Source organism: Acartia tonsa, chromosome 12 (assembly GCF_053477335.1).
Source record: "Acartia tonsa isolate MP-2025a chromosome 12, ASM5347733v1, whole genome shotgun sequence".
Taxonomy (NCBI): Eukaryota; Metazoa; Arthropoda; class Copepoda; order Calanoida; family Acartiidae; genus Acartia; species Acartia tonsa.
Window position 1 is genome coordinate 45787692 of NC_137271.1, and position 19373 is coordinate 45807064.

General features: G+C 28.4%; 1 protein-coding gene across 1 annotated transcript; it reads left to right on the plus strand.

The window, feature by feature from the left end:
* The first annotated feature begins 4009 nt into the window (after positions 1–4009).
* On the plus strand, positions 4010–17717 carry LOC145333630 (C-type lectin domain family 4 member E-like). The gene is made up of 13 exons (XM_080178798.1): positions 4010–4034; positions 8437–8505; positions 8664–8702; positions 8987–9124; positions 10074–10166; positions 12043–12107; positions 12168–12258; positions 14010–14054; positions 14506–14631; positions 14729–14827; positions 16017–16087; positions 16602–16698; positions 17323–17717. Exons 2-13 carry the CDS (start codon positions 8454–8456, stop codon positions 17331–17333), a joined length of 927 nt encoding a protein of 308 aa, XP_080034924.1. The 5' UTR covers positions 4010–4034; positions 8437–8453; the 3' UTR covers positions 17334–17717.
* Positions 17718–19373: the final 1656 nt, after the last annotated feature.

Genomic DNA, 19373 nt, shown 5'->3' on the forward strand with positions numbered 1-19373 from the left:
TAAATAATAAACAGAGTCTATTCAGTTGTTCCTTTATTCAGGGTCTAAGGTTTACTAAAGTTATATACAACAAACAATAAATACACAGATAGGAATAAGTAATCATAAACAGAATCAATATAATACATATACAATAGTCAGTTTGGGCAATAATGATCCCCCATCCCTGGAAAGGGTGGGGGGAATTAACAATACAGCTTAACCATAATAAGGCTGTCAGAATCTATCATTAATTTTAGGCATAGGGAGGGGGTCGGCAGACCCCTTCCCCAGGACTCGGGGGAGGGCCCTCGGCCCTTCCCCGAACCCAGGTCAGGGTTGCCATAGGCATGGCTCACGGTTGCCGAATACCACAATACATTAATGAACATTTAAATAATTTAAATTTGTTTCGAATTAGACCAATTAATAAAGCCAGATAAAACTGAAAATTTCAAGGAAAATGTAAAATATTTTTATGAAAAAAGAAACATATGTAGATGTAAAGCCAATTATTTGCAAGGCCAAAAAATTGTCTAAAATCATTTGCGTGGATAGGACTTTGCCTGGGGGGTGAGCAAAGCACACCAGAACATTTCGAAACCAACCCTTAAACTCAAATATGGTTGCTAATTTACATAATTTTAACTTGGTCCCCTTCCCCCAACTTGACTGTATTAGAAGGTGTAGGAGGGGGTTGAGTCCCTAAATTACAGGTGGGGTGTAGGAGGGTAACACTTATCAAACACCCTTAATTTTTTGTCATATATCCTTAAATCCCCCTTCTGCACGCCTCTGTCTGTCTGTTCATTCATTTTCTTTTAATTTTCCTTTAAATGTCCACGCTTTTATTAAATGCAAAAGTTTTCATTATTTAGGAATAGTTGTTCGTCCGTCCGGCCGTTGGTATGTGATGAATAGCATTTTGTTTGTTTATGTATGTTAGAATTGTCCTATCTATTTTTAACTACATATGATTACTTTAACAATTATTACATCCATAGTCTCAATAACTATATTAAGCATCTTGTATTTGTGGTAGAGGCCGAGTGTCTCAGCCTCTGGAGTCCGAAATTACGGGAGTGTGAACAGACGTATGGTAACCTTCAATCTTAGAAAGCTTTGCTTCTCTATGTATAACAATATAATTGAAGTAAAATTTGAATGTTGGAATAACGTCCTTAGGATACAAACTATATTACATGGTAGTATCAATAGCATGGAATTAGAGATACATATTAAATAAATATTACATGGCTAATATATACAGCATAAACAGGATAATTTAGGCAATACTAGTCTCTTCCCTGCATTTGGGGAAGAGGCTAGCCAACATTATAGATCAATATATACGGCTACAACTATAATAAATATACACAACAAATAAATCTGATAGGGGGGGGTTATATTACAGGGCTCCGCCCATCCTTCAAGGTGAATTCAACCTCATGGGCTTAGAGCTGGAAAGCCTCTACTTCATAGCTTGGGAAGTAAGGGGCGATACCACATATTTATGTAATTTTGGAATAGATTTATACAAAATTGAGGTTGAAATTAAATGCAGTTTTAAACTACATTTGTTAATGCTAGTATTAATGATCGCTTTTATTGATATTGTCATCCTTGTTTTTTAAATTTAATTTAGTTTAAATTTTTTTAATTATTGCAAACGTTCAAGGAATTTTGAAACATTTGTATCAAATCATCATTGAATTTAGGCATGATTAAATTTCAATGATTTTAAACGTAAAATAAAATAGAATTTATTGATTTAATGATATTTTCCATTAATGAATGTATGATTTTAAATTACAATATCTAGCAAGAATTAATATTTTGAATAATTTTGTCTGCTCCTCCAATCTATAGTATAGCAATATCTCACAGACAGTATTTCTAAAAACTTTTATATAATTAGTGTCCGTCCGTTTATCCATAATGATTAGCTCTTATCATTAATTTAGGAATGTTAGAATTGTACTTTTTGATTACATACTTTGCATGATGATTCCTACATCAGTAAGGTATACTTTAGGAGGCATAGTAACTTTTTAGGCGTTACCAGAAAGGCTGTACTTCAATTTAATACATGCTTAGTTTTACCTTTCTAGACAACAACTTTTTGTATGACTTTTTGGAATAATGATTTCTAGGAAAACAATTAAAAGTGTAGTCCATTTGTCTACTTTCTGATTTTAGAGCTTTGCTTTTTGTTTATGGTCATCTTTGTTATTTATTCTAATACTGATAGTTTTTGCTTAAATTCCAAATTGTGCATCATGAATAATATGTACATATATTCTTTGAGAACTAAATCTCCATGGGTTTAAGTTTAATTTATGTTTATAATACAAAGTAAAACGATGTCTGTTCATCTGTCTTTTTATCTATCCATCTGAAGCTTAAGATCTCAGTAACCACTCTTCTAATTGGGCTCAGAGAATATAACTACTGGTCCTGAGGTGGTTTAAGCTATTTCTTTTAAGGTGGGACACCCACTTCCCCCCCCCCCCCCAGGTATTGATAGATTTAGAGTTACTTGCATACCTAGTAAGGGCAAGATACACCCCTGATTTTTAAGTGATCATCTAGAGAATCCAGAGCATCGTGTAATGGGATGCATATTCATAACACCCAAGAATATTAGGTTAAGTAACATCCAACGGACAACCAACTTTTGTCTTAGAAGTCCCAACTGTGCATGGCTGCGCCTGTTTTGGTTTGAAATCTTTACAAAAATCATGTGCATATCTCTAATAAGAGCAAAGTATTTCACAGTTACCCATACAGATTTTTGTAGTAATAGCAGTTATAAATAAATAAGGATATATTTTGCCAAATTTCTAGGTAATATTAATATTGTGTTCTAAAAAGATATTTTTAGTTATAAATTTTTAAACAGGTGAAATTTGGACAAATGCGAAGGCTGCTAATTAATAAATAATAATAAATAGATATAAAGTTTACACTTATTATAGAAACGTTTTATTTTAGTTATTTTTTATAGCAAATCTACTCTTCTATAAGTTGAGAAATAAAAACTAAACTTTTTTTAAAAAAAGTTGCAAAGGTATTTACAGTGTTTTTTATTAATTGTGGAAACAAAATAACTCATTTAGATGCATCTTATAATAATAAAGCAGTCACGACTTTACCCTAGCAGCTCTGGTTCAATACAAGGTTAACTAAAACAGATTGGGAAGGTGCAAAAACGCTCATATTCATTTTATTTCTGTCCTTTTTTTCTAAAGAAATGTATCTACATCCTAAATAGCAAGGAAGGTAATTAATCTTTTTGATTCTAACAAATTTCTAATCTAGCATTTCTTAAAGGTATATGAGTGTTAATAATAAAGTATTAAAGGCCTTAATTTGATTTGGTATTACAATAGTGGCTTCCTCGTGGCCTCTATTAGCATCTCCCAAAGAAGGAGTTGGGGAATCATTATTCTCTTCAATCAAATTCTACCATTTGGAAAATTGGTTAAGATAAGACCTAGGTAGGAAGGTGACATTGGACTGCTTTTTACACAAGTCACCAAAGTTTTACAATAACCTTTCCTTATTTGTTGGCTTAACAAGTTTGTTGACTTTTATTGAATTTCGGTTGGTTGGTACAATAAGTTAAGTGTCTAAACTTTTCAACCACCAATTGTAATCTATAGAAGGGGTAGTTTTGTGTATCAAAATGGGGATGTACAGTACATTAATATCATCCATTGGCTTCTCCATTTATATCCCTGATAGGAAACACACACACACATTTATTTTACTTCTGATTGGACATTGTAAATATTTTATAGGGGCAACCCAAATTGACTTCAATGTCTTTGTATTGTTTCAACAATATATTAATATTCTCAAAATATTAAACATATGATTGAATATAATGCCCAATATTCTAAAAAACTATTTATAGGTTAAAGGAAAGGTTTTGTGATTTTTATTTTGAATTTTTCTGCCAATTATTTTTTCAAAACACTTGTATGTCCTAATAAATATGAACTGCAAATATTGAAAATTTATCAGTTTCTACTGGTTAATTCAGCTTGAAGGTAAGCCTTATTATTTATTATATTAGTTTAACCATATCATTGAAAGAAAACCCTGCAGGGCAATCATTAATATTTACCTAACCTGTAAAAATATGAATAAACCGGATACTCCCATTAACCAATTGGTTATATTTTCTTTTTTAGAATTGATTCTTTTTTACAAACTATATTGGTTTGTATAATTATCTTTAAAATACTTAAATAATTTAATTCAACTTTAAATATGTTTTACATTATACGGTGTTTCCTTTTAATGAAACTAAAGCATTGCTTAATCACAATGCCATTTGGGAGCAAGCTGCATTCAAAGTTATTTAGTCAAAATTACAACCTTTGATCCATTAATTTTAATTTAACATCATATTTTTTTTTGTATATTTTGTACACTTTTTTTTTTAATTTCATACTAATATCATTTAGCTAATTGTATATATTGTATTCATATTATGTACAATAGTATCAATGTTACAAATTTAGAGTCCAAAATTTTTTTACTTTACTGAATATTTTAATATGTACACTAAAGTAACAAAAATAATCAGGTTATAATTTGTGGATATAAAAGATATTTTTGTTTCATGCTTATTGTATTTTTGTAATATCCTCTTAGAAATATTTTTTTCAGTTTTGAAAATTTGCATTTCATCAATTCATTCCAATTTTTGAAACCTCATATGAAATGTCCAATGGGTTCTAATTTTTCTTCTTTTTAATTTATCGTATACATTTTATGCAACTCGTACTAATTTTAATTATTTTCTAACCCACCAAATCACAGCTGAAAAATGTTTTTTGTATTTAATATATTTCTCTTGTACTACTAAAATTTCTTGTACCCTTGTAAAAAAAATAGCATAACAATGGTATACTATTTTAGATCATACAAATTTTCCATACTTTTTACATTTTTCTGAAAAGTAAGAGAAACCTAGCAACAAAAATTTTAACTATATAAAGTAGAAATTTGTTAAAATCCATTTTAAATGTGCAATGAAAGGGAATGAAAGACAGCTCGCCACAATTCTATAAACAGGGAGGGAGGGGACATTGGGCTGATTTTTAGTCCCCAAAGTCTTAGTATTGATTGCTGGCTTAACAACTTTGTGGACTATTATTGAAATTTCTATGGTTGGTTCACTAACATGAGTATAATTAATTTCTTAATTTGCTCTTCCAGGGATGGGGTAATGGGGGTGGATAAGGGTGTTTGTTCTTTTAGCCAGCTACAAGTTTCACTTAATTAAAGTACATGATAATTTGGTGTAAAATCAACCAAATAATAATCCATATATATAATATTGTTAGGCTTTTTGATTTTGAGAGTCCCAAAATTTTGTACTCAGAAAAAAATTTAAATTGTAGAAATAGACAATTTTTTTAATATATATTTTCAGTCCTCATTTCTGGAACTTATCAAAATTTATGTTATTGTATATTTTTTTGTTGTTCAATTGTATACATTTCTAAAATTTTATTAGAGTCTACAAAATTGGATTTTTTGAAAACATTTTTTAAAGGAATACTATAATACAAAAAAAATTATACATTAAATACTAAGTTCATTTTTAGGCAAAGTTCTAAATTTCAAAAGAAGGTGTATTAACTTTTTTGCTTTTTATTTAAGATTGCTAGCCGGTGCTTTTAGTAAGTAGTAGATGTAAAATTTTTCATAGAATTCAGATATGTAATCGGTTTTTTTTGTAGACCTCTTATTTTTTAAGTAATTTAAAATTTTTATAAAAAAAATTAAGTCGGTTTTAAGGTACTAAATCGCAACATAATAAAAGAAAAAAATGGCCAGTATGAACAAAAATAGTAAGATCTTTAATTTGACACCTTACTTTTAAAATTCTGTTGAGTAATTATTGAAAAAATCTATTTTTTTAACCTCGGTTTAATAAAAACTTTAAACCTAAATATTTTCTCAAACAGACACAAAAAATATGGGTTCATATATACCTTTAGAATCAGAAAAATATTATGAATCTATTCTAAGCAAAATTTAAAAAGTTTTATAAAACTATAATAAAAAAAAATAAGTTTATTTTAAGAATCATAATTTTCGGCTTTAAAGGGTTGACTTAAACAAAACCTGAACAAAACCTAAACAAATGTACATACACTGTAACAGATATTTTTAAACACAAGAAACAATAATGCATTTTTAACTGCATTGTTTTGAAGTTTATAAACAGACTGAAGCATACTTGTTCATAATTTTTCATTCTTTACATGTTATGTAAGTATCACTATTTTTATTATAGTATCTATTGTATATATTGTTTGAACATTATCCTTTTTTTTGTCAATTCTATTGGTTAAGTTTTGAGGTGAAGCTTCTTGATTCGTCAATTTTAGAGATTTTTGATTGGCTAGTTTAATAGTTACAATTAAGTGTTGCCTGTAAAAATATAATATTTTAGGCCATTTTTATTTTTTTAAGTTTTTACTTTTTTTCAATTTTGCTTAGAATGAATTCGTAATATTTTTCTGATTCTAAAGGTATATATGAACCCATATTTTTTATGTCTGTTTCAGAAAATATTAAGGTTTAAAGTTTTTATTAAACCGAGGTTAAAAATATAGATTTTTTCAATAATTACTTAACAGAATTTTAAAAGTAAGGTGTCAAATTAAAGATCTTACTATTTTTGTTCATACTGGCCATTTTCTTCTTTTATTTTGTTGCGTTTTAGTACCTTAAAACTGACTTAATTATTTAAAAAAAAAACTTAAATTACTTAAAAAATAAGAGGTCTACAAAAAAAACGATTGCATATCTGAATTCTATGAAAAATTTTACATCTACTACTTACTAAAAGCACCGGCTAGCTATCTTAAATAAAAAGCAAAAAAGTTAATACACCTTCTTTTGAAATTTAGAACTTTGCCTAAAAATGAACTTAGTATTTAATGTATAATTTTTTTTGTATTATACTGTTGTATAAAAAAAGAATCTCTTTTAAATCAAAATTATCTAATCATTTTTGTCACTTTAGTACTCATATTGAAATATTCAGTAAAGTATAAAATGTTTGGACTCTGTCAAATTGTTGAAATTAATAATATTGTACAAAATATGAATACAAGATATAAAATCAGCAATATGGTAATAAAAAAACATAAAAGTATTATTGTAGACAAAATTGATACAACATGTACGAGAAAAAAATAGGGGCCAAAAAAAGGACTGTACAAAATTACAAAAAAATAATACTTTTGTATGTCTTGTATAATTTTCATAATACAAAAAAAAATATTCCTATACTGGGTTATTATGTTCATTTAAACTATATATTATGTGATTATGTGATTATGCATATGCAGACAATTCATCTGACTTATCTATAAATTCTTGTATTTTTATCCTTTTTATCCCAGTATTTTCCTGAGCACTGCATTGCATACAGTCTTTTTTCCCAAAAAAATCAGATCATTCTTACAGTTTTGGGAAGTTCCATGTCGTGTCAAGCAATATTTAAATTTTTCAAAAATCCACTTTCATTTATCACAAACTGGTATTCCCCCCCCCCCCAAAAAAAAACAAAAAAAAACAAAGAGCACTTATCAATAATTTGGACATTTTAGCATTGTCCTATCGATTTCAATTTTTTTTTTGAATATTTTCATCCTGGCAGGGACCAGCAAACCTGGCAGGGCCATCCAGGTGAAGAGCATAAATATTATTTTGACCATAACAAAGCACTTTATGTTACTTTAAAATACTAAAATATCCTAACCAAAATTAACGTACACTAGTACATCCTCATATGAAATAAAGGTGTTTAAGTTAATCTCTGGTCCTAGGTATAATCCTGCAGGTGCTAATCCTCCATGTCGACAGATATCTTTAAAAGGCTCATTTGACCACCATTTTTTTTATTTAGAAACTTTAAATTCTAAGATTAGGCTTTTCTAACATATCTACACAATATATTTAAAGTTCAGTTTTTTCTGATATTCCGAACAGTTGCCAACTACAGCTGCCACCAGAAAAATTTATGTTTTGATATTCTAATATAAAATTTACATGAAGATAAATATATATGAAAAAATTGTTCTCCTAGCTTCATTATCAAACAGGAAACAAACACATTGTTTAGCTCTCTAGCTCTACCAGAAAAGTCCAATATAACTTGTATCTTGTTACCAATCTTGTATGATATAATTATCCTATACATCTGATTGTTGAAAAAAATTATTCCTAAAAACCAAGTTCTAGTATTGTAAGCAAAGCATCTCTAAAATGAAGTCTGAAAAATATATGTTAAAATGTCATAAAACAGAATCCTGTACTCTGGCTATTTAACAACTTTTTATACAATTTTGTTCAGAATCATAAATTATTATTCTGCTTATTAACTTCTGACACCACTCTTGATTTTAAAGCTTTGCTTTTAAGGATCATTTTGTTTAAAGATGCATTGGTTGATTCTCATTGCAAACTTTCTGATAATTGGTTCTGTGCAAGGTAAATTTATTTTTTTCTTAAAATGTTAACATTGTTAATTATATTCACAAAAAAATATTTATTTTTCTATTTCTCCGCAATATAATTAAGGTTGTTATAATATGTAACAATATTCTTGATATCTGACTATATTCTAAATTCAAATTATTTTTTTTTAGCAGGATGTCCACTTGGTTGGACTAAGAATCCAGATTCAGGTAAATCTATCTAATCAAGACTTTGATGGGGAATTCCACCCCCCCTATTTACCTCCTGCAGGCACTTAAATCTTGTCAAAATAAATTTATCCCCCAAGAGTTGAAATTTTCAATGTTAACTCGAGAGTCTTAAAAATTAACCAAAAAGCTAGAATTTCCTTGGCATTATGTGAAAAATTTAGACAAGTTGATCATTCTCATCTCTGGCTGTATCTAAAACTTTTTATTTTATTCTATTATTATATTTTGAGTAACATATTCTTTGAGAATTATTTATTTTTTAGGCTATTGTTATAAAGTTTTAAAGAAACAAGGTAATTGGTATTCTGCAAAGGACAACTGTAAGTCGAAAGTAAACAATGATGGAGGTACAGGTGGACTTGCTAAGATTGATTCAGCACAGGAAAATGAATTTGTTAAAGGTGATTCAAGTTTTAAAATCAAACATGGCACAGCCATCATAAATTATTGAAAAATCATAAAAATTTGGCCCAGAAATGTTATACTTTTGTGTTTATATTTAATTTCTCATCTTAGTATTAGAGCCAAAATCTATATTATATCAAAAAAAACTAAAGAGTTTTTGTGTAAAGAGCTTATTAGCTGGAAGTACATATAATTGAAAAAGTACTACTATATTGCAAGAGATATTTTTTTTCTTTGATACTAAAACCAGACTAAGCAAATTATTTCTAAAATTTAATTAGGGGGGCAAAATGACGCAACATTTATTAAATTGCCTTGTTCAGATGTTGTTTAGGGGAAAATATTTGTATTTTGATAAAAAATAGGAAAATCATGGCATTTTAAAAATATTGTGCATTGTCTGTAAACAAAATAAGACAACAATTTGTAATAATAAAAATGACTGGTTTTAGGTTAAATTTTCAAAGGGCTATGCTGTAAATATAGAATCCAAATAAAATTGAATAGAAGAAAATAGTTTTAAGAATAAAATCAAAGTTGAAGTAATACATTTATTTGTTTTGCTTAGAATTTTTAAAGTAATTTTCTTTTCTTTCAGACAGTCCAATATAAGTAAAATTTCAAGTTTTAGAATCATAATTTGAATAGCTACAGTAGATCTAGATGGTCAATTTGGCCTCATAATCCTTCAAACTAAAATTTCCAAGCAGAAAACCATGTCTATTTTACTAAATATTTTATAATAAATAACAATCATTCTATAACTTCTTTAATTTATAAAAAAAAACTGGAATTACCATTATATTAAAAACCATGCTTATGTAATAAAACATCCAATAGAGTTTTACTGAAAAGATATCTCCTTAGTAAGTTTTTCCTCTGTGTCCTTGTCATTTGTTTTACATTATATCTTTAATAGTTTATATTTATTTTATTAAAATTCAGGATTATTAAAAAACAGAAAAGAAACTGGTTTCTGGATGGGTGCTAACGACATTTTGAGGGAAGGTTCCTGGGTATGGGAAGATGGATCTCCAGGTAAATATTATTTTTATTAATCCATAAGTTATGTTGGAATTTAGTATTTTGTTACCTCCTAGTAAGGTAGAGAAGAGGGCCAGACTGTTAACCATAAAGAAAAGGCTCTCTGCAAATTCTTAAACTGTTTTTAACCTATTTTTAAAACATATATTTAAAATATACTATGACACCAGTAGAATCAAACTGCAGAGCCTAAATTTGAATTAAGTCCCCAATAAACTTTTTTGAGGGGATTTAAAAATTAATTTTTACTGTTGCTGTGGTCCTTTTTGATCAGAGCAAAAGGTCTTTTTTTTGGGGTAAAATTCGTAGCTTTTAGAGTGTTTTGCTTCATAAATATAGTATTCTGGTATAGAGTAAAGTTAGGCCTTTTGATTTCATCTAAATTAATTCATTAAAAACTTAATTCTTTACAATATATCAATGAATTAACATTATCTTGCTTGTTTTCTATCACTTATTTAAAACACATAAAAATTGGCTGTAAAGGGTTAAATAGTGTAAGATGACAACAAACGTTTATGCAAAACAACTAATTTATTTTTGTCACATATACAAATATGATAAAATATAAGATTATTCAAACTTATTTTTCAAAATATTTTTAAAAAGTATGTATCTTTTATGTGTATGGTTTTCATTCTTTTCATTTTAATTAAATAAAAATTATTTAACTACATTGGAAATAAGTCACTTTGTGAAAACACTCTTTTTGGAATTGTAAAGAACTGAAATGAAACAAGACTTCTAATTGGTTCAGACTTCAGAATTATATGTTTTATTTTAATGTTAGATATTTCAATAAAATTAATTGTTTTAGAAAAAAAATATTTCCAATGAACATAGTAAGGTTTTTATTGTATCAATATAAAGTGAATTATATAAATTGGTCTAAAAGCCACATATAACCCTGAGTAAAAAATACCTTTTGCTCTGGTCAAAATGACGGGAGCAACAGTAAAATTAATTTTTTATTCCCCCCAAAAAAGTTTATTGGGGACTTAATTCAAATTTGGGCTCTGCAGTCTGATTCTACTGGTGTCATAGTATATTTTTGATACATGATATAAAAATAGGTTAAAAACAGTTTAATCTATTGGGTAAGGAGGGGTGTGGGGGCGGTGCAAAAGTCAATCTTTTCTAACACTTATGAAAAAATACAAATAAATGAAGAAATACACATAGATAGAAAAACAGACAGAAAGTCAACCAAACAAACATATAAACTGATGAATAGTAAAGACTAATATTAAATTCATCTTAAAAATTGATTATGCATATTTCATAATCCTTTAAAGTTGGAATCCTTTTTGCCAACAGTTTAAAATAATTATGTGCATGTCATGTCCACTAATAAATAAATTTCGCCCATACATTAGTCAGAGTCATTAATTGCTTTCTTTTTATTTAATAACTTTTGTTGCCTTTATCCTTTCAGATTTTTTTTTTAATTTTGAAAATTTTGTTACCCCTTGCTCCCTCACAGAACTATGACTCTGGCTGAGGAAGATAATTAGTTTAAGTTAGGTTATAGGCTAGGGGGCTGAGCACTGCGACTAAGTAGGCTAGTGCCTATTTTTTTTTTTTAAATGCTTATCTTAATGTAAATTTTATATAAAAAATATCAAAACATAATTTGAGCCGTTGGCGGTAGGCAGGAAAACAGCAGCAGATTTTTATGAAATTTTAATAAGCCAATGATCCATTTTAGAAAAACACAATTTTCAATTTTAAAGTTATCCTATTACATGCAGAAATGAAATAGAACAAATGGAGGGGATAGGGTGGCATTCAATTACTATTCTATTTTATCCCATGAGTTATATTTTATTATAAAAAATCTTCCCATTTATTAATTAATATTACAATTTAGTGACTTTTACTGATTGGTATAGAAGGGAACCAAATAATTACAAGGGTGGTGAAGACTGTGCTGCGGTAAATATGTCATTACAAATTTTCTTATGTAGCAAGAAAACTTATACATGATTTTTTTAGTGGTATAAGTTGCCAAACTCAAGTGAACTCAAGTGGGCTGATGTAAATTGTAATAGAGGGCGCAAGCTAGCTGCTGTTTGTCAAATGAAAGGTAGCTGCAAATATCTCCTTAAATCTTCAAAGGCAGTCTCCTTTCCACGCCTTAATTAATTTATCAAGGGTGAAGATGGGGGGGGGTCGCATTTAATATTATCTCAGTTTACATTAATGCAGGAGGGCTAAAACTGTTTCTGCATTTCACCTGTTTGATGAAGAATATCTGACTATAAGTCAGTCAAATTTATATTTTAGGAGTTAATGTGATTTAAATATAACACTACAACTTTAACAAACACTACAAAAATGAAAATTTGTGAAATGCAATAATCTGAAATCGTAATTTTAGGAAAAATTGACCACAGTCAAATGATCCATTGACCACTCTGTCATTGGATCATTTAATACTCTACATAAAAAATGCACTCATTCATATTTTTTCATGCTCTTCTCATCTTTGTGGCAAGAACAACCCCATTTTTAAAAGTAACAAAAATCCTTTTTGTCAATCTTTTAAAAATAAAAAACTTTATAGTTAAATTAAATGTCAATTAAAAGGAAATTTTGTCAATCTCTTTTATCAAATTTCAAACTAATATTTTGTCTCAAATAATAAATCATCATCACTACCAGAAAGAGCATCTTTAAGACCATTATCCCCAAAATTAAGATTTAGATCATCATTTTTTTAACATATTAAATAACGTTTTATAAATTTTTAAGGCCAATTTTAACTCTAACACAAATTTAAGTACATCCTGAAAACTGGAGGTTTGGTGCTGACTAAGTGATACGGCTTTTTTTCTTTTTTCAAAAAACAATATAGATATTACAGGAATTGTTTTTATATTTCAAAAAACTATAATTCATAGCAGTTCAAATGTTATGCATAACATTTTCAATTTCAATTAAGAAATGCCTGTATTTTTTTGCACATCTTTTAGTTACAAAAACAATTATATATGATAAAGAAACTTTCTTTAAATTTGTTACAACTGACTTGGTGCAGATTTTGATATAAATAATACAAAACAAATAAGATTTTAAATATCTAACTTAAAATATCATTGAATATTGCAGAGTTTTGAAAAAAATTTAAATATCAATTTTTATTCTACTTATAAAACAAAGTAGAAAAGATTCCCCAAATGTTCATACACTTTCTTTATGTTTTCATGCACTTTTTATCGAACTGTTCAGTGTGAACAAGTTAAATGTGCAAATTTGAATTTTCAGATTAGCAAATATGCATTATTTTTTTCCCTAAATTTTTTGCCATGTAAATATAACTTAAAGATGTATCTTTTAGTTATTTTTTTTCTATTATCAGTTTGATAATCATGATCTTTTAGATTATTAGATCTAGTAGAATAAACAGTTATTGAAGCTTTCTAAAAAATATGTAAATTTTTTCTAGCTTAAATACTTTTTTAGATATAAATATTAATTAGATATTTTAGAAAAAAAAGTAACTTCATATAAATCTCTATAATATTGCTCCATATTGGACAGTTAAGGTGCCTAGAACTAACTACATTCAATGGACAATCCAAATACATAATTTTAAATAGCATTGGCTAGGGCTATGTTTAAAATGAGGCAATATAGTAATATATCTTTCTTATCTTAAAAATTTCAAATCGGTAGGGGGTATGACATCCTTAAAAATAGTTATAAACATATGAGAAGCTCAATTGTATAAGATAACTAGTTTAGCAGTTAACAAAATCCCTTTGTGCAGACAGACACACAGAGATCCTGTCACTTTTATCAAAATATATTAAATTTGATTATCTTTTTATGAAGCTTCTCAAAGATGCCCAATTGGCTGGATAGAAAACCCTGAAACAGGTAAAATTTCCTGATTTGATTGATATAATGATTGGGGCACATATAACCCCAAAACCCTAATTTATCAAAACATGAAATATGAAAACAAACTAAAACGCAAATTTTTTATACATTACTAAAAAAACTTATTATTATGGTATAAATCTGAAAAAGTAAAAGAGGAACATAATTTGATCATTCTTTCTTAAATTTTATCAATTAACCAGCTTTATAGTAACATAGAACATACTTTTTAAAAATATTCCTAAGGAACTGGGAAATTATATGTGGTAGATAAATATAAAGTAAATAGTTTTAGGCACCTTCTAATATATACCTGGATTTATCTAGATTGTATAGGCTCCTTTGACCACTAATATTAGCATAACATTCTTTTAAAACTTAAAAGTAGACACAAAAATATATCACAATATCTAAAATCTTCTGATTAAAATTGATTCACATATTTTAGGAGTATGCTATAAGATTTCTGATGATGGAGACACACTGAACTGGGTGGCTGCTGCTCTAAAGTGTCAGGCCTTAGGTTCACAGCTTGCTATTCTAGACTCTGAGGAAGAGGACACATTTGTTAAAGGTTAATATTGAAATATATTTTTAAGAGTCATTTATTAGCATTCTATGACAATTTAAATACAAAAAATAAATAATTTTGTCAAATATATCTTTTTTAGCACTTTTGATTCCTGATGAAGAAAACCTTGAAGGATGGTACATTGGAGCACAGGATATTGACAATGCTTTTAACTTTTTGTGGATTGATGGAACTCCAAGTAACTTTTTTAATTGTTTAGTTGGGTGGGTCGATTTTGGAATTTCACATTAGTAGACATTGGCAAATGGACGCTTTACACCGCAATCATAGGGCTTACAACCCTATCCCATATACATAAAAAGCCACATTGTTACAGAAACACTGCCAAATTGTCAGCGGCCTATGCTCCCCCTGTGGAGTAAAAAGGGCTTGTTACTGTAGACATTGGCAAGGGTTACTGGGCCAATTTAAACCCTGTGAAACTTGAAAGAGGTTTTTTATTTTAAAAACCACGGGCGCATGGGGGGTATAAAATGTGTCCGTCCCATTACAAAACCAAAATGTAAATTCCTTCAAACACAGACATGTTGCATATCAAAGTGACCACATTGAAATGCTGATTATAGATCTGAAAACCGTTTTGAAAAATATTGATTCAGTCTGAAATGATTTTCAAATAACCTACCAAAAAAAACCAATTTTGACTAAATCAGCTGTTTTTAGGTACTTAATGAGATCTTATTAGAACTAGGAGCAATACTTTTCAACACGGTTTTCAGATTCGTAATCAGCATATCAATGCAGTCATTTTGATATGCAACATGATTGTGTTTGAAGGAATTTAGATATTTGGTTTTATCAGGGGTTGGCACTTTTTATACCCCCGCGCGCCCGTTGTTTTGGATTTAAAAAATCGTTCAAGTTTCATAGGGTTTTTTATTGGCCAAATAACCCTTGCCAATGTCTACTAATGTGAAAATCCAAAAAAAATTGCAAATTGACCCGCCGTATTCTTTAGAAGTCAAAAGCCTACCAATATTTAATTAAAAAGTCTGTTTAAAAAAAGGAATATAAAATGCTGGAGGTCTGTAGTGTTCTATATTTGTCCATTTTTATGAACAAGGCAAAAAAGTTTAAAAAAATGCATTTCAAACCTTATTTCATGGTTAATATCCTCTTTAATGATTTTAGTGATTGTGAAGTTAAATATTTAAGAAGTATCTTAGTACAAGACCAAAATGTCATCTTATCTAGTAAAATTATAATCTTAGATTGTCCTTTTAATGCTTTAGAAATATTTTGCGGACTTATCTTATCATAAAACAACCCACAAATTAGTTAAACCTAGTTATGGGACAATAGTTTAAATAGCTATTGATTAATTTTTTTAATAAAACAATTATTATCTTGTGTATTATATATCTTAGTGGAAGATGGGTATACCAATTTTAATGAGGGCGAACCTAATAACCTTGGTGGAATAGAACACTGTGCCATTGTGAGTATTCTATAATTATAAAAAGCAAAACAAGAATGATTACAAATAAGCTTTCAAAATGACAAGCTTCACATTATAATATACATTAAGAGAGAGAGATATTTCTAAGCAGATGTACTATAATCCTATACTGTTATAAAAATAATGTCATTCATCACTAGGAATAAAGTATGGTTTATCCCAAGGAAAACTATTTTACCCACTTAATGTCATGGTGTCACTAGTGAAATAATTCTTTTTAACCCTATTTTATGTATAAGGTAATGATAAAGACAATATATATATTAAAATGGTTCTGTTTTACCCTCCCATAGAAAATATTAATGGTTCATGGGAATATATGTGGAGGGATGGAAGGGAGAGAAATAGAATTGGATATAAAGTTATGATATGTCAATTATCTGCCTTTTCAAAAAAAATATGCCACGAGTTTTCAATAACAGACAGACATTAACATCTATAGTGTAGCTTTTCTTCTAAAAACATTTAGATTTAATATTAATTTCAATTTTAGAAATATTCAAAAAATGCTATATTTCCTGGAAATCAAGAATTGGAGTGGAATGATGTCCCATGTAATTTAGAGCTTCCATATATATGCCAGATACCTAGTAAGATATTTAATTCATTAAATTTACAATAAAACAGGATGTCTGTTTTATTTGAGCCTAGTTCACAAAAGACTGAAGTCTGAAAATTTTAGGTTGACCGATTTTACAAGAACATTTGTTAGTTGTACTTGTTTAGGTTGACCTACAGAATAAATTGATCGACCTCTAAAAGTTGTTTGTGAACTGGGCATAAATCTTTGGTCATTTAATTTTAAATAATAAACTTTCAATAATGCAAAGGCATTATTAATGCATTGATAAATATGCAGATATTGTAGACTATAATTATCGAGATTATTTAATAATTACATTTTAAAAACCGACAAATTAAAATTCAGTAAAAGTCCCCAAACTTGTTAAGCCAACAAATAAGAAAATGTTATCTAAAGACTTTGTGGACAAGTCTAATAAAGTTTCCTCCCTCCCAGATTAATTGAAGAATTGTAGTAACACCCAACAGAGAGCAAACATTCTATTTCTCTAACCCTTCACTGTTTTTTTTTTGCATGTTATCTATTTATGCCTGTTTATGACCAATGGAATTTCTTCCTACTCTTAATATTGCTATGAAATGATTTTATAGTAGAATTAAATGCTTATGTTGCTTAATCTCTTTTTTTTCAGTTCCAGTATAACTATGGAACTATAGAAGATGACCTTGGCCTGGATACTGGAAATGATTATGGAAAAAAACTTATTTTGATATTTCTTTTGTCATTTTTGTTTGTTTTCAAAATTGTTGACAACAAACAATTGGATGTCAGAAAAAAAGGTGATGGGTTTATATATAATCAACGAATGATAATTTTTCAATGATGTGTACTTAATTCCTCCCAGGAATTGTCTATTTCATTTTGAGGGGAATTTCTATGCCACACATTATTTTCTATGTAGTAAGCAAAAAAGTTTTAACATGCTATTTACTTTAATATTTAGTTCTGTCAAGTTGTAATTAAGTTGTATGATTTATATATTGTGATCACATTATACATATCCATATATTTTTATTGGCCAATAAAGTATAAGTATTATTTTTGTGTTTTTGATACATTTTAAAGTTGCTAAATAAAAGGGTTTATAAAGCTAACAAGGATGACATCCATAAGTAGCAAAGCTCAAAAATGATGAAGGGATATTTGGAAAAAATTTAATATAGAGCAGTTTCATACAATAAACATGAAACTTGTTAAAATAGGGAAATCAAGAAACCTTTAAAATCACACAATCTTTAAAACTTAAAAATCTAGGAATCGATCTAGCACTGTAATATGAGGAAATTTAATCCCTGAAAATTGTCATACAATAAACATAAAGCTAAGTAGCGAAACTCAAAAATGATGAAGGGATATTTGGAAAAAATGTAATATAGAGCAGTGTCATACAATAAACATGAAACTTGATTAAATAGGGAAATCAAGAAACCTTTAAAATCACACAATCACTAAAACCTAAAAATCTAGGAATCGATCTAGCACCCTAATTTATAGACAAGTCTTAATAAAACTTTGTAAAAAATATGTAGAATGTACAATTGATTAATCCTTAAAAATTTTAGCCCTCTATCTTGAAAAGGAGTTGAGAAAATCATGAAAACATAAAATCTAGGAATCAATCTACAACCCCAAATAACAGACTAATGGACAAAAAAAATGAATATATTAGATGGGCATATAAAATGGAAATCTTCACTAAAAATTTCAGCTGTCTATCATTTATAGGAGCTGAGAAAATTCAGTTTAACCCCAAACATTTCTAACAGACAGACGGACATTTCAAATTATAGAGTAAATAATGCACTGTAGTTGGAAAATTCTTAAGATAAAAAAATTGTTGTAGATCTTTAGTTATATACATATATTTAAAAGAAGAAAAAAAATTATCTGGAAGGAAATTGCAATTGATTGCAACATTTTTTCGCAACAATATTTGTGATTACTTTTACATGGTAAAGGAATGTTAAAGGAAGCCTGCAAAAAATACCACACTTTAACTCCTGAAAAACTGTCACAATTAGACCCAAAACCCAAATTTGAAGCCTTCAGTTTAATAAAAAAAAGTTCTAGGCATTTTAAAATGACATTTTATGTACAATGAAAATTTTGAAAAATTTTTATTGCTCATATTAAAAATTTTGAAAAAAACTACGTGGCCTAAAAACAAAATTATAAGCTTATTTTTGTATAAAATGGAGGTTGCCAGTAACTAATTATATTTTTCCAATAAAAATACAGCTTCAATTACAAAAAAAGTTTAGGTATTTTAGAATGACATTTAAGATGGATGAAAGTTTTTCAGCTAGAAAATAGAAATTTAAAGATTAGATTACTGAAGGTTTCAAATTTGGTGACTTGGGTATTTCCTTTAAATTTAATGTTTCAGAGCTGGATCTTTAAATGTGTAGCCATTGCCGTAGTCGTGGCCAGAGGTACAGCAACTAACCTAATAGCGATCTTTAAATCAAATTAACCATGCGTTGCCGTGGCGATGCATTGCCAATGCGATCTTTAATTCATATTGGCAATGCGGCGCTGTGGCTGTCGCTGGCCACACTAAAAGTAGCTACAATCCTTGAGCGTTGCTAAAGCCACAAAGACAGCTACTTTTGATAATTTTAATGTAAAACCATTAAAATTCAGGTTTTTTTTATAAATAACAATCAAATTATCAACTGGATG